Raw genomic sequence first — 22,189 nt, 5'->3', positions numbered from 1 at the left:
ACAGAGTCAAACAGTGTGTGTGGGAATCAGCAAGATATCTAAATGACCTGATCTTCTCAGAACAAAGATTAGCTTTCTTCAGAGCCAGATTTAACATTCTTCCTTCAGCACTCTTCCAGGGCAGGTATAAGAGAACCCCTATAGCAGAACGGGTTTGTATATGTGGTAAAGGAGAAGTGGAAGATACAGTATAGGTGGTACAGTATAGGTGGTACAGGTACAGTATAGGTGGTACCTTGCTCAGTAGTAGTAACTGTGAAAGGGATCTTGGAGTCCTAGTGGACAACCATTTAAATATGAGCCAGCAGTGTGCAGCAGCTGCCAAAAAAGCCAACACAGTCCTAGGCTGCATCAACAGAGGGATAGAATCAAGATCACGTGAAGTGTTAATACCACTTTATAATGCCTTGGTAAGGCCACACTTGGAATACTGCATCCAGTTCTGGCCGCCACGATGTAAAAAAGATGTGGAGACTCTAGAAAGAGTGCAGAGAAGAGCAACAAAGATGATTCGGGGACTGGAGACTAAAACATATGAAGAACGGTTGCAGGAACTGGGTATGTTTAGCTTAAGAGAAAGAAGGACTAGGGGAGACATGATAGCATTGTTCCAATATCTCAGGGGTTGCCACAAAGAAGAGGGAGTCAAACTATTCTCCAAGGCAACTGAGGGTAGAACAAGAAGCAATGGGTGGAAACTAATCAAGGAGAGAAGCAACTTAGAACTGAGGAGAAATTTCCTGACAGTTAGAACAATTAATCAGTGGAATAGCTTGCCTCCAGAAGTTGTGAATGCCCCAACACTGGAAGTCTTTAGGAAGATGTTGGATAGCTATTTGTCTGAAACGGTATAGGGTTTCCTGCCTAGGCAGGGGGTTGGACTAGAAGACCTCCAAGGTCCCTTCCAACTCTACTATTGTATTGTATTGTAAGATATCTCACATGTTCGATTATACTGTGAGCTATACAGAGCTTGTAGGTCTGCACATATTCTCCCCTTATTAGAGAGATTGCCAGGGAGGGCAGACAATTTTTATCTAGGCTTTCTCCTCCAGGACACAAACCCAGCTATCACGTATGCAGTGGCAAAGTTCTGTGCTGCTGCAATGTCCACAAGAAAAAAAAATGGTTACAGAAGTATAGTTGTCATCTTCTACCAATTATTTGGACGTATCTCTAATAATTTCTGGACCATTGTATTTACTCCCATACTTAACGGCTTTGCACCAAGGTAAACCAGAGAGTGACCCAAACAATTTGAGAACATGTATGTTATTTTCCACTTTTAACATCAATACTTTTTAATTTTATCTTAATGTCAGTACTTTTTAACATATTGTAAAAAGTAATGTGTATTGCTGGCCTTTGAACGTGATAAAGATTTATAGTTATACTCCATGTAGCAACAACATTTTGGACAAGATGACTTTATTTTTGATCCATTTATTGTCACCTTTTGGGATAGTCAAAGTTCTGAGGCTTTACTCTTTCTATCCTATTTTTTTTCCTGTACAAACTAATTGAGGTAAAATGTTTGATATTCTCGTAATTACCGCAACAGGTTCTGTAGCTCCTGTGGAGCTGCAGTTGTAAAACAAAACAAAGGTGTTATTGTTGTTTGAATAAATCAGACCCTGATCTTACTGAAGTCGCTGGCAGGAAAAAAAAGTAAACTGGCAAGAAGCCCTGTCAGGGGAAAAAAAAAAAGTCTGGTAAAATACCATCTGCTAATGTTTGAGAATGCAATCAGTGCGGTCTAATAAACTTAGAATGAACTTTTGAAATAGGCTGAGCCACTGAGCCTTGAAATCAATTATTATTGAACAGAATGAATGCAAAGTAAGTGAGATACAGCAATATAATTGGAACAAATGGAATTCAGATAGTTAGCATGGTTAGTTAAGGACCAAAATGGGAGAAATAATAAAATAGATTCCTCTTTTTTAAGCAACAGGCAATGGAGACTAAACAAAACCAAGAAACCTATTAAACCATATTAGTTTATTGGCATACATATCTTGATGTGCAATTCAATTTCATAAAGGTTTGTTGGTCTTCACTAACAAAACCAGGGTATGCCGATGCTGTAGATAAACACCGTGCCTAATAAAATCCTCGCTGCATTCTGATAAGCATATCAGGAAATGAACTAAAGGATTTTTTTTAAGCCAATCATAATAAGCTCTCTTTTTTTTCTGGAGGAGAAACACAGCTGCTACTGAAATAGAGAATATTTATCCTTTTCAGCATTACAGACTTAACATTTTTTCCCCTCAAGCAACTTTTCATCCTATGGTTCTGTAATGAGAGCTGAGGATCACTAACAAGGAATTTTAGAAGTATTTCATTAAAATATTTACAGGATTATTTGAAATCTGCAAATGCTTGTTAAAATTGGATAGATAGCGTCATAAGGATAAATTCTCTGATTCTCAATGAATCAATTGATTTCTACATAGACAGAGGTCTATCTGTTCAGTATTTAAACCAATTGGCATTCATTTGGGTTCTATCTTGAAAGAGTCATCTCCTGGGATTGGTCCAAATAAGCTGATGTTTCCATGCAGTCAACATGCTTTTAGATGCATCTTGTGATCCACGAACTTTAGGAAATGCCACCTAATGCTTTGAAGGAGGTCCTTTGCTAATGTTACATATCTCAAAATTAGCATGGCATGGATAGACCCTTGCTCCTGGATCTGCTGCACTACCATCAAGTTGGGGATATTGAAAGGAAAGGTAGCTTTTACCTTACAGACTAGCTGCCAGGTGTGGTTTATGCTTAGGAGCTTCATATAACCAGCTCCCCAATAACACAACCATTGTGATCATGTGAAGTCCTTCTCATGTAGTGGACCTCACTTAAGAAGTTCAGGGTTCAACCAAAGGGACTAGGACAAATCCATCTATGTTATGCAATTCCATTCATGGAACATCTTCCCATATAACTAATGAATGAAGCTAGTAACACTCAGGATTTTAAACTGTTCCTAAACTAATAGAGGAATGAATAGCTAGCAGAGGAACAGAGCAATGAATGGCAAGACACATATTAGCATTTATTTTGGCATGTATGTATGTATGTATGTTGAGATACACATTTAAAGTTGTCAGCTTTGATAGAGAAATTGCTGGACTTCTGAAGTTTTCTTGCTTTGTAAAACTTAAAACACTTTGTTCTTTGTTGCTTCACTCAATAGGTTTTTCATGTCATGTTTCAGATGGAATAGTTCAACTTAAAAGATGCTTCTTCCCAAGAAACTGAACCTTTCTATCAAAAGTGGTGGATCGAATTGGAGAATTAGCTTCATAAAAAGGTTTCATTGCAAACTTTATATACGGATCATAGACATCGCTAAAGAAATTTTTGATTCCATCCTCTTGTCTTACATCATGAAGCATTATAAATCTCATATGGCCTGCAGTGACGAAGGCAGAAACAAACCATTCGTTAAATTTATCCACAGTCTTCAAGTACACATTATTTGTTAACCACATGATTTCATCTACTAGGTCAAGAGCAGCATGAGCTATGAACTGATTCAAGTGGTGATGGTCATTCTTAGATTTTACTTTACCAGCTGGTAGAAATTCCATTTCAAATACAGGATTATCATACTGACCTACAATTACAAAATAGTAGCTTCCTGACATAATGAAAATATGGCCTCTGAGACTGTTCAGCTGCCGGGTTTTAAAGAGGATGGAAAGGCAATGAATGGCACTTTTTGCACTTTGCACTTAAAATAAAAAGGGAGATACTTGTATTTCCATAGTGGGCAATCCTTGAACTGAAACTACATCTACTCATGAAGTGGCATTCCCCTTTTATATTTCCTGTCCATGATGCATCTTGGAAACATACAAAACATGTATAAAAGAAGCCAGGTGTTAGTATCAGTATCCTGATTGTCACTCTAGGCTTCCAAACAGATTAGAAAGAGGGCGAGATCATGTTTCCATCTTGCTGCTACAGTTGTTGTGTTCCCTGAAGTGACATACTACAAGCAAGCTGCCAATTTAAGGGAGATAATCAATAGCTATGCAATCTTCCCTTCTTTGGGCAATTTGTGAGCATTTTACATGCTTGAAGATCCAGGAAACTCTCGATGAGTCAAAAACAAACCTGCACATAGCATTTTAGCTCAATAACACCTGCCCATAACACCTACCCTTATTTTGTACTCTTTTATCAGGATCCTGGCTTGTGAGGATCACTCTAAAGAGGTGGAGCTGAGAATAAAAGATCCATAGGAGCAACAATAAAGAAAACAGTCAAAATTATATTTAGGAAAAACTATTTACTTAATGATTTCACAATGTTCACAAACATAGTCTTAATCAGAGTCAGAATAGAGCTGGAAGGGACTTTGGAGGTCTTCTAATCTAACCTGCTCAAGCAAGAGACCTTATACAATTTGAGTGTAGTCTCTTCTTAAAAACCTCCAGTAATGAAGCACCCACAACTTCTGAAAGCAAGCTGTTTAACTGATTAATTGTTCTCACTGCTAAAGTCCTTTAAATATACTTACTTTTAAGTAAGTTACCTTTAAATATCTTAAATCGGTTAAATATATTTGCAAAAATACATAAATACATAAAATTGATTTCTGCCATATTAAAAGGATTGGAGTAGCTAATCTGATACATATAGAAATAAAACACATATAGCTTTAAAGTATAGGGGGCTTATTCCCAAATGATGTGTTAGTAAACTACTAGATATATCTCAATGGTGATGCAACAGAAGTTTAGCAAATATATATAAATCTTGAAACTATTACAGCAAATAGCAACTTCATTTATTAGCTTCATCGCCTTCAGTCTAGACTAAATTTTTCTAATATTTGTCTTCTTATTTCTCTTATTTGTGAGTAAATCTCTAACATCTTCTACAAAAGGTACAGCAACTAATGGAAGTCATTTTCACAATTGCAGGCAGAGCCAGTGTGGTGTCTTGCAACAGAGCTGGGCAAACCAGGATTCAAATCTATTAAGTAATGACACTCACTAGGTGCTTTTCCTCAACACTTTGAGATGTATCATAGCTTTTTGGCTGTTAATCATGAAAACCTGTAATTTAACCTCTCACATGCTGTTTTATATCAATATTCTCTTTTTACACAATGACAAGGTACACCCTTCAGAACTGTTTGGTTGTGATGCGCACATAAAAAACACACGAAAACATGGAGCTGTTGTTGAAGCACAGTAGCAGTATAGCAGTATACCCCAGTTGCAGTATACCAATTGCAACTGGAATATTTCTGGGATCTAAAAGTAGGGGCTCATCTACTTGGAATGCAGCTTGAATATACCAAGTACTGTTTCTGACATATATGAAAGGGATAGCCTTACAAGAGAGTCACATTACATTAAAAAGAAATGGCCACTCTGATAGAATTTTGTTCCAGGATAGAAAACTGTGGTACATGAACCACCTGATCCAACCAAAGATACTTTTGCCTCCGCTTCACATAAAACTCTGATTGATAAAATGTGAAAGTGAGGTAAATGTTTTTATTATTATTATTATTTTATTTATTCGATTTATCAGTCGCGCCCTCTCCGCGAAGGGACTTGGGGCGACGTACAATCAAATATATAGGCGTGTGGCATGGAGGAGGTAAATACATCAACATTTAACAATTCAAATAGAAATAAAAGCCACAAAGTTAAGATAAATAACAGTAAAATTACAACAATTAAAACAGTTAAAATACCCAAAAGATTTAAATTTATAGTTTAAAATTGCCAGGGAGGTTAGAGAGTTCTAATTAAGCCAGGCCGGCTAGTTGGAACAGGTGGGTCTTGAGATTCGTGCGGAAGGAGCGGAGATCAGTCGTTGTCCTAATATCTGGGGGGAGGTTGTTCCAGAGGGCTGGGCCCATCACAGAGAAGGCCCTACTCCTGGGCGCCGCCCTCTGGCACTGCCTAGTGGACGGCACCCGGAGGAGTCCCTCTCTGTGAGAGCGGATTGGTCACAGGGATGTATAGGGCAGGATACGATCCCGCAAATTTATTATTTATTTATTATTTATTATTTAGAATTATAGCAGTGGTGGGTTTCAATTTTTTTAGAACCTATTCTGTGGGTGTGGCCTATTTTGTGGGCATGGCTTGGCAGTCATGTGACCGGGTGGGTATGGCCAACTTGACATCACTCATGCACACTCAGTCACATGACCACACCCCCAAGCCAGGTGGCAAAATTTTTGGGGACTCCTACGAAGGGGAAGGGGGTGAAAGAGAGGGGAAAACCTCTCAAAAATAGACAACTGGAGAATTAAGGGCTGAAATTAGGGAGATCAGAGAAGGCAGGACAGAGAGGAATCCAGTAGAAAGCTATCACATGCTGGAGAAAGACCTTTGGGAGATCAGAGGAGGCAAGACAGAGAGGAATCCAGTAGAAAGCTATCGCACGCTGGGGAAAGAACCTTGGGAGATTGGAGGAGGCAAGACAGAGGGGAATCCAGTAGAAAGCTATCGAACACTGGGGAAAGAACCTTGGGAGATTGGAGGAGGCAAGACAGAGGGGAATCCAGTAGAAAGCTATCACACACTGGGGAAAGAACTTTGGGAGATTGGAGGACAGAGGGGAATCCAGGAGAAAACTCCTGAGCTTGCCGCTGCTGTCTGGTGGATTGTGCCGCTGGACCTCTCCATGCTTCTCAGTTCACCACCTCCACTCCCAGGTATTGGACTTGACACCGAATTGGGCTAGGATAGTGCGGACGGGGGGGCGGGGGGGGGGAGCAAGCGAGCGAGCAGGCATTCCGGAAGTTACTTCCGGGTCCACCAGTCGAACCTCCTCTCACCGGATCGGTAACTTTCAGCATCCGGTTCTCCCAAGCCAATGCGATCCGGCAGAAACCCACCACTGAATCATAGAGTCATTGGGATGGTAGGGACCTTGGAGGTCTTCTAGTAATCCAAACTCCTCCACAAGGCAGGAGATTCTCTACCATCCCTGTATAGAATTGAATAATAGTTTTTTTTAAAAAAATCTCTATTGGTTGTGCCCTACTTCAAGTACTGTGTTTAGGATTCAGTTTTAAAAGAATTCAGAGAAACTGAAAAAGGCTTAGAGAATGGCAATGAGAAAGATCAAAGAAATACACATTTAAGGCAAGACTGAAAGAACGGATGTTGTACCTTCTTAATGGAAGAACAAGAAGAAAGCATAATGTTATTCTTCAAATATATGAAAGGATGTCCCATAAATATCTGTTCTTTGTCACTCAGAGCACAAAAAACTAAATAAAGGGTTTCAGTTACTGGAAGGCAATTTGCAAGTGAACGTTAGAGACAATTTCTTAACAATGGGAATAGATTGATAATAGAACCAGTGTGGGAGTGGGCTCCTCCCTTTTGCCAGATGTGTTCAAGTGAAAGTTGGACAATTAACCAGCAGGGACGCTGTAATTTGGATTTCTGCTCTGAGCCGTTTTCATGTCTATCAAATACTTAGCAAGCAAACCAAGACTCATCATTAATCATTGTGTCAAATGGAACATTCCATGTAATGTTTATGATAGCAAGACTACATTTTCATTTTATTTCTTTACTACAGATGCGTATTTCTACTCTGTCCAGCTCAAGCTCATGGCAGAAATAGTCATGTAAACTCATTTTCATTTCTAGAAAATTGTGGTTTATTATGTTTACATGCTACAGGTAAAGGAGGTAAACTCAAACTCCTAAGAAGTTTTGCAATTTTCATTTACCAAAAAAATATCATTAGACTTAAATTTCTATGGAAGTTGGAGCTGAATAACAGACAGATCACACTAAAATAATTTTTCATTCTGCAATATTCTAATTCTGATTTGGACTCAATATAGGTATCAAATTTATTGTCTAACTTTACTTAACCTTTGAAAAAAATTACAATTTTTAAATCAGAATTAATCCATGCTAAAGGCAAAAAGCTATTATGGAAGGAGGAGCATTAAATGTATTTAATAAATATGTCTTATTCAATAATAAACAAGATACTCAAATTATATAGCTACTGTAGATTGTTTATTCAAAGCATAGAAGGAGCCTGGAAATTTCTTTTTGGAACCAGAACAGATTAATGTTTATCTAATCCAAATATATCATGCAGGTTTCCTTCCTCTCCCTACATATTCTTCTCCCCTGCTGTCAGACACAAAAGATGAGGTCCACATATGAAGGTTGAAATAAACTGATAAATTGAAACTGAAATGAACATTGCTAAAGGAATCTTCTCCAGTAGCTGTGGACACCTGATTAGACTTAGATAAGGGTCAATTAAGTCCAACTCAAAGGGAATTGGACTTAGTTGCGTGTGGCTACATAATGACTCTATGCTGATTGTCCTTTTCTCTCTATCCCCAGGTTCTGCCATTTCTTCTCCTACACCTGGGAAAGGGAAGATGGAAAAGGATTCTGCATTTCTATTGTAATACACATTGCTAGGCACTACACCCCATGCGTCTGATGAACCATCAAAAATGTATCACAAGAGAAAAATGTGGTTGACCAATATAGTTATACAATAATACAATAGTAGAGTTGGAAGGGACCTTGGAGGTCTTCTAGTCCAACCCCCTGCCTAGGCAGGAAACCCTATACTGTTTCAGACAAATAGCTATCCAACATCTTCTTAAAGACTTCCAGTGTTGGAGCACTCACAACTTCTGGAGGCAAGCCGTTCCACTGATTAATTCTTCTAACTGTCAGGAAATTTAGTTGATTCCATTTTCTTCTGTTAACATTTATATTTTCAACTTTCAGTTCTTTTGATGACTCTTAAAAGTTTTCGAAACATTTTATTTTTTTCTCCATGAAAGCTACATCAATGAGCAATCATTTAATTGGATTCATAGGTTCATGTTGAATTTATAATATCGATAGTCCTGTTGATAGGCCTCAATTTATGATCACAACTAGGAGCAGAATATTCCCTTGTTAAGCAAGGTGGTGTTAAGTGTGTCACATTCAGTTTTACAACATTTTTTCCATGGTTGTTAATTGAATTTTGCCATGGTTGCCAAGTGGATCACTGCATTTATTAAGTCAATTGTGTATTTGAAAAGTGAATCCAGCTTCCCCCATTGATGTTGCTTGTCAGAAACCAGCTTGAAAGGTCATGAATGACACAAACCTGGGCATTGCAACTGTTGTAAATACGTGCTGGTTGCCAAGCACTCAAATTTGGATTATATGACCATTGGGATGCTGCAACAGATATGAGAACTGGTTTTACTTACCGTAACTTTTTAATTGCTGTTGTAACTTCGAATGCTCACCAAACAAATGGTCATGAGAGCTCCCTTTACAATATTATGTAGGAACAATCCTTATATTTGTTCAGTAAATGATCAAAGTTTAAAGTTTATGTTTTGGAGTAAAATCTTTTAATATGTATGAGATAATTGTAAAAAAATAATTTTAACTTATTAACAGATGGCAGTTAACCTGCTCTCTCCACAGCATTTGAAAGATGGAAATTAACATTGTACAAATCATGTCTTTATGAACAGAGCATTGTCCAATTCAATAAGATACTATCTCCTCACTTTCATTTCCTTGATTTTTTTTTTATCCAAGTCCCAGTTGATAAAGTTTCATTATCAACAAATGAAACAGATAAAAATCTGTCTAGCAAGTTTCTGTATTAAAAATTTATAGTGCTTTTTCAGACATACATCCTTCCCACATTTTTTTCCAACAATAAAAATGTCCTTTAGCTAGTAATTGTTGAATACAAGTAGCAATCCAAATTAATAGGGGGTTGAGGAATCAGTTTAGATTGTGCTATGTAAAGAAATTCCAAATGGTATAATTTCCACGGAGAAAGCATGGAATCAAGATTTGGAAACAAATCTCTCTATAAGTAGAATACAATATACTGTATGCAGTTCAGGGTCGAATGTAGAATCCTTGGTGCGCTCTGAGCTTGGTTGTTTGTATGCAGACAACCAAGCAGGAAAGAATAGCCTAGTTAAGGAATTGCTAAGGAGACAATCACAGAAAAACAACCAAGCAGAAAACAATCCCCTAATCAAGGAACTGCAAAAAAGACACACCCCAAAACTCTGGCAGGGCAAGCTAATGTATATAAATGGAAAGTAATCACTAGCACTAATAATGTTATCTATCTGGGTAATGAAACATCTGCAAGCAAGCTCAAAGAAGAGAGACAGTATCTCTCCCTCCCTCCCTCTCTTAGTTTGGCTTAATAAAATTCTATCAGGAATATTATCGTTTCTACTTGGGGTACGGAGTTAAAAACCAGAGATGTTTTCTTAGGAAAATAAAAATGAGGTAGTAACATTCCCCTTGTAGAAAACAATATCATGTTGACAAAATTACTACAAATACAAGCAAATGATGCTTACATTGCATAATGTTCTAATTTTGCACTTCTGAGGATAGATATTGAAGTTTTTGGGATTGCTATATCATCAAATTTGCAGATGACACCAAGCTGGCAGGAATAGCCAACACTTCAGAAGATAGGCTTAAGATACAGAAGGATCTTGACAAACTTGAACATTGGGCACTATCTAATAAAATGAAATTCAATGGTGAAAAGAGTAAGGTTCTACATTTAGGCAACAAAAATGGAATGCACAGGTACAGTATAGGTGATACCTTGCTCAGTAGTAGTAACTGTGAAAGGGATCTTGGAGTCCTAGTGGACAACCATTTAAATATGAGCCAGCAGTGTGCAGCAGCTGCCAAAAAAGCCAACACAGTTCTAGGCTGCATCAACAGAGGGATAGAATCAAGATCACGTGAAGTGTTAATACCACTTTATAATGCCTTGGTAAGGCCACACTTGGAATACTGCATTCAGTTCTGGTCGCCACGATGTAAAAAAGATGTGGAGACTCTAGAAAGAGTGCAGAGAAGAGCAACAAAGATGATTAGGGGACTGGAGACTAAAACATGAAGAATGGTTGCAGGAACTGGGTATGTTTAGCTTAAGAGAAAGAAGGACTAGGGGAGACATGATAGCATTGTTCCAATATCTCAAAGGTTGCCACAAAGAAGAGGGAGTCAAACTATTCTCCAAAGCACCTGAGCAATGGGTGGAAACTAATCAAGGAGAGAAGCAACTTAGAACTGAGGAGAAATTTCCTGACAGTTAGAACAATTAATCAGTGGAACAGCTTGCCTCCAGAAGTTGTGAATGCCCCAACACTGGAAGTCTTTAAGAAGATGTTGGATAGCTATTTGTCTGAAACGGTATAGGGTTTCCTGCCTAGGCAGGGGGTTGGACTACAAGACCTCCAAGGTCCCTTCCAACTCTACTATTGTGTTGTATTGTATCTCTGGAAATTTTCAGACTTTTTTCAAAATAAGGCAAAGACAACTTAATTCTGATTTTTAACATTAGAAATCTTTGCTTAAGGCAGAAATATTTTATAAATGTTCAGCATGCAAGTGTAGGGTATCCAACAATGTAAATGTCAGAAAGGACTTCCAATTTTAAGGAAGCATGGTGCAAAAGGTTTCTGCCTTTACATAGTTTGGCAATTGTAGAGCAGGGCACATACATTGTTAACACCATGACTGTGAATATGGATTTTATAGTATATTTGAAATGCATTTAAGTATTTAACTAGTGTAGGAAGTTAAAACCCATCCCTCTCCTAGAAAAATGAAATATCCCGGGAAATGTTGAAAAAGCAGAATATTATATTTCCCTGGATGTGAAAAGGGAGAAACATGTTTTAAAGACGAAGTAGCTCCCTGCAGCTTCCTGCCTCCACCCACTTTGTCAATGGGCCGTTGAGATGGCCAAGCCAGTCCCTTTACATAATAAAGAGTTCTCCCCTTCAGCTTCAGGGGGATGGGATTAAGGCATGATTAGTCTTTACCCACTCACCACATAGCATCTGAGAGCTCAACCAAACCTGGATTCAAAACACAGCCTAGAGAGTTGCCCCTGCATGGCCCCTCGGGAGTCTGACAACCAATTGGAATACATTTCTTACACAGGAACAGGAAACAGAGTGGTGGGGCCGAACAGATTATAAAAAACCCTGCAAGCCCCTCCTCAGCCCTTCTCTTCTTCTGCACCCAACATTGAAGCATGTGATCATCTTTTCTGTTCAGGACTCAAGCCATGTGGTCCTGTCCACCATTAAAACCATCTTTCCAAGCAGCCTCCATGTCTCCAGTGTCTTTTTCCCCACTTGGAGCTGAACCCAGAAGGAGATTTCTTTCAACACTAGAACCAAATTACATAAACTTTTCCTATTTGGCTTCAAAATTGCTTGAGGCAAATATATCAGAAAATACGGACCAGCGGACCGCACAATTTGGGTCCCATGAGGTCTCACTTCACAGGGATGACCCTTCTTGCCTAAGATGCTGTAGGTCCCACCAATAGACCATATAGAGTATCAAATTAGTCTTTGTTCAGAATCAAAGCTTCTGGAAGGACCTCCTTACCTGAGATGGAGCTTGAGCTGTACCATATATAGGTTTTCTATCTACCGTATTTTTCAGAGTATAAGATGCACCTCTTTTCCTCAAAAAAGAGGCTGAAAATCTGGGTGCATCTTATACATTGAATGCAGCATTTTTGTCCTCCCAAAACCCTGCCCCTTCACCAAAATGGCCATGCATAGCCTTATGGAGGCTTCCAGAGAGCTCCTGGGGGGCTGGGGGGGGGCAGAAATGAGCAAACACATGCCATTTTTGTCTCCCCAGCCCCCAGCAGCACTCTATAAGCTTCCATAAGGCTATGCATGCAATTTGTTTGACAAAACAGGCCCATTTTTTGTGAAAAACCGGCCTTTTTTGCTCGTTTTTGCCCCCACCCTGAGCACTCTGCAAAGCTATTGCAGAGGGAGGGCAAAAATGAGCAAAAAACGGGCTTCTTTGCCCCCCCAGCCCCCAGCAGCACTCTATAAGCTTCCATAAGGAATATTCATGCCTTTTTAAAAAACAAACGGGGTCGTTTTTGCAAAAAACGGGCCATTTTGGGGTGGTTTGCAGAGTGCAAAAACTTTTTTTTCCTTTTGGAATGTTGTTTAACTGATTGATGAGAATTACATTGGTCAAGTGATGTGCCAGAAACAAAGTTAGGTGCTGCAGATTGTCAGCTATTTCCTTCTCCACCACATGGATAAATACAACTGGAAACATCTACCTACCTACTCTCTCTCTCTCTCTCCCTCTACCTACCTACTGTATTTCTCTCTCTCTCTCTCTCTCTCTCTCTCTCTCCCTCCCTCCCTCCCTCCCTCCCTCTAACTACCTACCTACTCTCTCTCTCCCCCTACCTATCTATTTCTCTCTCTCTCTCCCCCTCTATCTACCTACCTACCTATTCTCTCTCCCCCTACCTATCTTCTGTATTTCTCTCTGTGTGTCCCTTTATCTACCTACCTATCTACCTATCTACCTACCTACTTACCTACCTACCTACCCAATTACCCTCTCTCCCTACCTACCTACTGCATTTCTCTCTCTCTCTCTCTCTCCCTCCCTCCCTCCCTCTAACTACCTACCTACTCTCTCTCTCCCCCTACCTATCTATTTCTCTCTCTCTCTCCCCCTCTATCTACCTACCTACCTATTCTCTCTCCCCCCTACCTATCTTCTGTATTTCTCTCTGTGTGTCCCTTTATCTACCTACCTATCTACCTATCTATCTACCTACCTACTTACCTACCTACCTACCCAATTACCCTCTCTCCCTACCTACCTACTGCATTTCTCTCTCTTTCTCTCTCGCTCTATCCCTTTATCTACCTACCTACTTTTTTAAAAAAACTGCCTCTTCAAAACCTTGGTGTGTCTTATACTTCGAAAAATATGGTATTACATAAGGATTTGGTTAAATTCTATCAACTACTGGAACAAGTCTTGGAACTATCCATGGTCCTGCAAATTATATCTTGCCCGGCTGATAATTGCTTGTTTTGGCAGCCCTTCTACACACTCCCTATTGCAGCCTTCTATAACCAAGACTACTGTACAGATTTTGCCAGAATAGTCCCACCTGGCTGGAAATTCTGGGGCCTGTTATCCTAATGTATTTAGAAGTACCGGGTTGGAGATAAGTGTTTTTAGTTCCCAGATGCTTTTTTTCTACTGTGTTCTATCTTCTACCCATATGTCTGCTCCTGGAAGGTTTTAATCTGCCTCTGCAAGACTTAAACCACCAAGAGAATCTAGGAACACACAACTGGAGATAACTCTCTACTATGATGCAGGGGGTGGAGGTGGAGTGAATAGTGTATTATCGTGTGGTAAAAAAAAACTGGTAGACCTATCTTTTCAGCCAATTTTATTTTTCTTTGTCAAGGAGTGTCACATTCAATTCACTACTTAATTTCCACCAGGCATTTGCTAAGATAATATTGCAGAAGATATGCAGGTTTCTAAGACTGGTAAGGGTGATCTTGAGTTAATACAAATGCAGATATTACAATAACTGTATGCATAATCACTTAAAACTTTGAATCTAAAGGACTATTAAAGCAGCACTAATATAATTTGAAAACAGCAGAACAGTTAAAAAAGTTACCTTATAAAATCTAATAATACCGTAAAAATAGACAATAAGAAACCAACACCATAAAATGGAAGGTTAGGGTTAAGAGAGTGGGAAAAAGAGATATGTTTTGACAACAGATCACAGATGCCATATAAATAAATGGCCAATTTGCCCTGTGGAGAGAATTCCATAATCTGGAATTGGATAAATGAAAAGGCTCCATTTTGCATCCCTCTCTAGCAGTGGAAGGGCAAATCCTACTGTTTAAAGGAGCTAAATATAGTGTTCTGAACTTTTTGTGCTTGGAAATGCACTTAAAACTAGTGATAATAAATGAAAAACAGTCTTAGAATCACATAAGCTCTGCTTAAAATGCCATTCCCATTATTTCACACTACATAACATTTTCAAATACTTTGCAGAGAATGTTACATCACTGTTGTGACCGTGCCAGATGCATGGCATATGTGACATCATAATAGCTCACTTGATATGTAAAGCTTGAGAATATTTAATGCATCTCAATCCTCCATCTCTATCATTTTAAATGGCAATATATTTATTTTTACTTAATTTTTTTGTCATTTTTTGAGGGTTAAGAAGTTTTGCTCCCAAATTCAAAGTCCATTCCAGACACTTTCTTTAGAATAAAGGTTCTCTGAACTACTACTTTTCTGTGGGAAGGTATAATTGTATTTTGTAATAAAATCACATATAGAAAGTCTTTTGTTATATAAGCCAAAGCACTGTTCTTTAGAAAAACATTATTTTCAATTTAGTGGGATTTTCAATGTAGTGGGATATCCTAGAATATTAGGCAGAAGCCTGCAGCCTTAAATCTGATAAAATTACAAATAATAATAATAATAATAATAATAATAATAATAATAATAATAATAAAAACAGAGAAACATTTTATTAAATTAGTTGTATGGTTAATAGCATATTCAGGATAAGGAATGGACAAACAGCTTGCTATAATTTTTTTCTCTTTCCCTACTCTCTCTTTCCATTCTCTACAGGACTAAAACACATCTAGAACACACATATTTGGGGAAGCTGATGTAATAATGAATTAATAACACATGCCATGTTGATTTAGCACATACAGCACTTCAGTCATGAAACTAATTAGATTTTTAAAGTCCTGTCTCCTGGTATTTATCATGAGAACAGATTAGGCAAAGGAGTCAGATATGTCAAAAAGTGTATTTTTGTCACACTTTCTCAAATATAGATCTGATCCCTCTTTAATTAATATCTTCGTGTAACTTCATGTAACATAAATCATAGTATGAATTACAATAGAAATTTAATGCACTTCAATAGGTGTACATGTACATACACAAATACATATTTACTAGATACCTTAGAAATAATAATTGCAAAAAGTAGACATTATAAGGAAGTAATTGAATATAATTTTGATGTACCCCCAAATCCTCTACTTAAACCTTTCTGTTTTTCTATTTTGTAACTGCTACAATAGGTACCACTTCTATTTACACCGAAATCCATTCACACAAAATCTTTGCATTTATATCCACAGAATGGCATGCATACTAAATTTGTGCAGAAAAGACAAGTATCCATTCATAATCCCCATATCCTGAGGATTTAGTTCCTAAATTCTTATTTCAAGATTGCTTTAAAGAGGCAGCAGTGTTTATAGCTGAATAGAGCTCCGGATACAGAAGCTTTTTTTTAAAAGTGGGGTCATGAATCCACTTAGATGCAAAGGTAAATGGATAAAAATAGAAGCTGCAAACAAGAAAGGAATGAACAAATACCTTTTGGATTCTTCCATTAATATCCAGATAAATACACTTGGATTGGTATGCTGATGAGCTGCATCCCATCTTCCCAAGATTTGTTACAGTGAGACTTTGGCTGTAATTCGTTGGATTAACTTTACAACAGAAATAAAGTCCAGCCAACTGAAACTGAATCACTATTACTAGATGCATAAGTCTCTTCACTCTTTCCCATTCTGCAGCCTCAAACTACAATCCTCCTTCTTAGATATGCATGCATTTCCCATCACTTTTCTACTCCTCCTTTCCATTTTATTTCCTCATTCTTGTAAAAAAAGGGGAGGGAGCCAAGCTCCAGACCTTGTCGCCAAGTGCTCTCTTGATTCCCATAGCAACTCCTGATGGCTTCAGTTCAGAGCAAGGAGTCTTCCTGCAATCAATGTGCAATGGCTGTACAGAAAAGTAGAGTTTGATTAGCTGCTTTGACACAAAGTAGCACTTAACACTCAGCAAATGATCGGCATTTATTTCACAGTTGGTGTTAAGGATTTTTATTGTAAGGTTTCAGAATTCATTCTTTTAGCAGTCTGTCTAGACATAAGAGAAAAAGAGTATGACATTCAGTCAGTGAGTTGATTTTAAGGGCAAGGTGTAGCAGCACTTGGAATTATTACAGTTAAAATGAAGTCTTTTATGCACACGTCTGCTTTAATGGCCCAGAAAGAAGGAAGGAGTAAAGATGATACAGGGTTCATAAAAATGTTGCATGATTGCTATTATTTTCTGCCTATTTTTATAACCCCTAGGTTCTAAAAACTTTATGTTTAGTAGAAATAAATGGCATGTTGAGGTTAGAATGGGGAATTATATTAAATATTTTCAGTGAATAGATTTTAAGTGCCATCTACTGAATTGTGGTGGAATATAAACTGTTCAATTGTAGGGTAATCTATGGGTAATGTTTCTAATTTTTGATGTAGCAGACTATTCCACAATGCTGACATTAAAGAATTAAATATATCATGACCAAATGATTTCAAGATTCATTGAGACTACAAATCTCAGCCAGCGTGTTATAATTCTAACCCATCTGGAAACCTCCAAGTTTGATAAGGCTGAAATAAAGAATGCTCACCTAGTTTTCACTGAAAGTGGCCTGCTAACATTGAGTGATTCATTGCAACCTAATTTGTTTGCACAGTAATTTTTTAGGGATAAAAAAGTTGATTAAAAGTGACTAAATGATACTCCTGGGCTGGAAACCATTGAAGTGTTACTATTCTTCTCATTTTTCATACTGCCTTGAATCACTCTATTGTTGGAAGAAATGTCCATCTGGGTTCAGTTCCAAGTGGGAAGAAAGACACTGGAAACATGGGGGCTGTTGGAAAGATGGTTTAATGATGAAGCAGAACCACCAAGCACATGTGATTCTGGTTAGCTGACCATATGGAGTTGAGAGAAAGAGGTGTTTATACCCTCTCTTGGGTCTTGCCCTTGAACTTCCTGTGCAAGAAATGTATTATTGGTTGTTGTAGGGGTCACTGCTAACTTTGTAGGCTGTCTGAGTCAAACTTGGTTGAAATTTGGGCTGATGCAATGCAGTTCCTAGTGTGGCTGAATGGCTTTGCCCTGAAGGATAATCCCATCATCCTGAAGCTGAAGGCCTTTTGTCTTGTAGATAGGCTGGCCCAGTCCTGCTGGGGCTATTAACAAAGGTGGGGTGCTAACTTTCTACACTATATACTGTAACAAAAATGGTGGAATCCATAATTCACAATAATGGCCCAATGTCCCTAGTAATTTTTTTTGCTTTACATTTTTCTGAATCCATCACTCATGACATCCACATTTAAGCAAAATATAATAATTACCACAACAAGAGTTATCATAAAGAAGCTCAGACATTTCTATTAATCTAAGCAAATCCAAACAGATCCTTAATATGTAAACAAGAGTAGATAATTGTAATTCACATCACAGAAATTTAGCAACATCTGGAGGGCCTCCCTGGCTTGTTATGTAAAGCTTTAGTCTGCAAACCTGAAATTATGGTACCTACTGACAAGATTATAATTGCACTAAGTCAGGGTTTACTTATTTCTTTTCAATTCAAAGCAGAACAATCCGTTTTCCCATCCAACAAGACTGAAAATATTATACTATTGGGTCACTAAATCTTTTTCCAGTAGCAGACTGACTGCTATTGAAATTTCTAAGCTTTATTTCATGTGGAAGAAATAGAGAACATGGTGATGATGATGCTTCATTCTTTGAGACAAGACCAAGTCCAATATTGTTGTTCCAAACTTAAAATTAACAAGTATATACAGCAAGTATATACTGCAAATACAAGCCATCATTAGATGGCATCTGTAAGACAATGGTGTTGGGAAGGTCTGACTTGTAAGGCAACAAGTGTTACATCAGTGCTCCTTCAATACCTCTCCGGTGTAAAGACAGTAATAAAGAAAGTTCACAAACAGTTAATATAAGTGGAGTTACATTATAATTCTAATGTTCGTTGTGGACTTGATGATAACCTCTAATTTTACAGAAAATGAATCTTTGAAAAAAAATCAAATCTCTATGCCCAGGGGTGTCAAATTGGTGGCCCACAGGCTGGATACATCATGCACAAGTCATGCGCACACCAGCTCCACGAAGGGATAAATGTTGTGAAATGTCACGTGACAGCAACGTGACACTGCAAGTTTGACGCCCGTGTTCTATGTTAACTTTGTAAGCCATTCTCATATCACTTACCCCAAACAGAAGAGATTTGCAGCTGGGCCTTACTTTTTAGCACATAGCTAAAATTGATGTCTGAGTGAATCCAAATCTGATTGGAAACAGCTCACTCACTTAATAAATAAAAGCTCACAAAGAACCTTGACCTATTGCATTATTTTTCCCACCTAATACGTAACTTTCTTTTCACTACGGACTGATCCCTATCCTTTGGTTTTCTCCTTGACCTTCTGCTTCTCTTTGCAATCTTCCATTTATTTTCTTTCATTGAACAGTTATATGTCAACTAGGAAATTCATTAAGTGCTGCATACATCTGGAGGGATGTTTTATTGCATTTTTGCTCTTTAAAGTACTATGCCTTTGAAGTGTTTGAAGGCAACTACCGTAGATCCTTTGGCAGAACCCATAAGTGCTTAAGCTCACTGTGTTACTCAAGTTTATAAAAAGGAACAAGTAAATGGTAAACAGCAAAATAAATAGCAAAAGGAATGGAAATGCAAACATATTTTCCACTTTAGAGATATGAAAGAAGGAACATGGATTATTTGAACAATGGTTCCAGGAAACTCAAATGTGTGAAAGCATAGAATCACCCACTGGCTCAAGTACACAACAATCTCTTTCACAAAAATGGAGTATTTGTCTCTAACTTAGATTTCTCTCACAGTTGTTCTTTTTTCCAATTTCCATTTCTCTTTATGCTTCTTTCTTCAGGATTTTTTTAGCTAGTCTACTTTGCTTCATCTCTTCAATTTTGCCTGATCCACAACTTTGGTTCTTTTTCCTGGGTTCTGCTGTTTCTATTCTGTACTGAAACACAATAGCAGAGAGGGAGGGAGAGAGGGAGAGACGGAGGGAGGGAGAGGGAGAGGGAGGGCTGGGGAAGTTTTACACACTTAATTTTTCCATTATATAAAAAGCAATTGAATCCTCTTGATTTAAGAACATCTAGGACAGTGGTTCTCAACCTTCCCAATGCCCTGACCCTTTAATACAGTTCCTCATGTTGTGGTGACCCCCAACCATAAAATTGGTGTCTCGGTTCCTAAGACCATCAAAAATATGTGTTTTCCTATGGTCTTAGGCGACCCCTGTGAAAGGGTCGTTTGACCCCTAAAGGGGTCCCGATCCACAGGTTGACAATCATTGATCTAGGAGATGAAGATCACAGTCCTTTGGGTAGACATATTCCAACTTGGAATGAGTTTATTCAATTCTTTCCTTAAGAAATTTTTTAAATGTAATTTCTGCCTGATCAGTACCACCATCTGGTGGCAACCGTGATCACTACAGGAGCAATCGTCTCCCAGGTTTCTTAGTACAGATAGTCCTCAATTTGCAACAGTTCACTTAGTGACCATTCAAAGTTAAAACAGCACTGAAAAAAAGTGACATGACCGTTTTTCACCGTTACAATCTTTACAGAATCCCCACAATCATATGATCACAATTCAGATTCTTGCCAACTGGTTTATACTTATGCAGCATCCCTGGGTCATGTGATCCTTTTTTGCAACCTTCTGACAAGCAAAGATTCACTTAACAATCAGGTTACTAACTTAACAACTGAAGTGATTCACTTAACAACTTGGGCAAGAAATTTGATAAAACGGGGGGGGGGGACTCACTTAACAAATGCCTCACTTAACAACATATATTTTGGGCTCAATTGTGGTCGTAAGTTGAGGACTTGTAATGTTCCCATTTTTGCAGGGAAAACAAAGTATTTTAATCATTTTGCCTCTCAGCTTTAATCAAGGAACTTCCTGTGAGTATTCTTCCTTTTGTTCAGCCTCGTCTTCCTCTTCATTGTCCATATTTCCATGCAGATATCCAAACATATGTTTCATACTAATAAGAAGTTGGAAGTAGAGCAGTTTAGTCTCTCATAGGAACCCTTCTTGGGAGTGAGGGGTACAGACCATAAATGCATTAGAGATGGAGTCTTAAATTAAGAGGAACTCTGAGAACAGACCTCTGAAAAGAAACTTGATGGAGATATGTAATGGCAGTTAAGATGTACTTAGATTGCTCTGTCTTTTGATTTGTGCTTTTAGTCAAAAAGATTGTAGGTTGGCAAACCTGTGTTAAATTAGACACTGTTTGAAGGCTTGTTGGTTGGCGAGTTTCTGAAAGTTCATAAAGCACTAGAGGGCAAGTTCAGAGGAGACAGGTTGCTGAAGACAAAGAGATGGAGGTGAGATTCATCTACCCAATACAAATGCTTCTATTGGAGTAAAGATTATAGAAGATCAAAGGTTACTAGCCTGAGGAATGATAGCTGTCAGCCTGACTCAGAGGAAAATTACAACCAGTATCTATAGACACTTCCTTAACCTCAAATGAGGAAATATGTAGGGCATAGAAATAGAGGAATGCCTACATATAAATTCCATATTGTAATAGTGTACACATGTCCAGCTAAAAGAACATTTATGCCAGATGATATTCAGGAGTAAAAGAAAAATCATTTGCATAATCACATAACTTTAAGCTGGGGAAAAATAGAGAGTGAAAATCACTTTAGCTGATATGACACTAAATTATGCTTGCAAAGCTTGGCTGTGAAATCAAAATAGATGAATAATGTTGGCTGCTTAGACTGAGTTTTGATCAAATCCTGAGAATCCACAGGAACCTCCTGTGATAAGTCAGATGGGAAATATCTCCTTTTCAGTATAAATAAATAGATGGAGAGAAAAGAATCCCGACTTCCTAACTCCACCTCTATCCCCCATTGTAATAAAATGATTAGGTAAGACACGTGTAAATAAATTTGTATTTTCTTCCCGGGCAATCAGCTGTACCATCTACTTCAGATTTTGGTTTGGTAGTGCAGCCACATTTACTCTGAGGGGAGGGCCACAGTAATTAGGAGAGGAAACATTGTATCATCTCAGGTCCATTTTTCCTAGTACTTTAACCATTCTAGTCTTTAGCTTTTCTATCAATTGGATCATTTCATTTTATGACATTAAGTAGGCATTGTCTCTTAGCAACCACATAGTTTAACTTCCTGTAAGATGATCTGTTCCCAATCTGCCTTTCATGTTTTCCATGATGTACTCATCCCTGCTGTAATTGAGTTCATCCACCTTCTTGCTGTTTGTGCTCTTCTCCTGCATCGTGAAGAAACCCAATGGATTAAATATGTTGGACTGTGAGCGCTAGATCAATTGGCATTAAACAAT

At 38.1% G+C, this 22,189-nt stretch overlaps 2 protein-coding genes across 4 annotated transcripts in view; both read right to left on the bottom strand.

Moving 5' to 3' along the window:
• PDE9A (phosphodiesterase 9A) overlaps positions 1-16,499 on the bottom strand; it is a 78,882-nt gene extending 62,383 nt beyond the window's left edge. For 2 of the 3 annotated variants that reach the window (XM_081951326.1, XM_081951327.1), the window contains exon 1: positions 16,282-16,499. In XM_081951326.1, coding sequence (XP_081807452.1) covers positions 16,282-16,458 — 177 coding nt within the window. In that variant the 5' untranslated portion in view covers positions 16,459-16,499. The remainder of the gene's footprint in view (positions 1-16,281) is intronic. The other variant, XM_081951325.1, reaches the window with a different exon arrangement.
• On the bottom strand, positions 3,042-3,688 carry LOC309391171 (trafficking protein particle complex subunit 2-like). Its single transcript, XM_081951353.1, has 2 exons — positions 3,194-3,688; positions 3,042-3,163 (listed from the first exon to the last, which is right to left on the bottom strand). Exon 1 carries the CDS (start codon positions 3,652-3,654, stop codon positions 3,232-3,234), a length of 423 nt encoding a protein of 140 aa, XP_081807479.1. The 5' UTR covers positions 3,655-3,688; the 3' UTR covers positions 3,042-3,163; positions 3,194-3,231.
• Positions 16,500-22,189: the final 5,690 nt, after the last annotated feature.

Source organism: Natrix helvetica (genome assembly GCF_964273705.1).
Source record: "Natrix helvetica genome assembly, chromosome: 4".
NCBI classification, from domain to species: domain Eukaryota; kingdom Metazoa; phylum Chordata; class Lepidosauria; order Squamata; family Natricidae; genus Natrix; species Natrix helvetica.
Note: the sequence above shows the minus strand (reverse complement) of the source record. Positions and strands in the feature narration are given on the sequence as shown.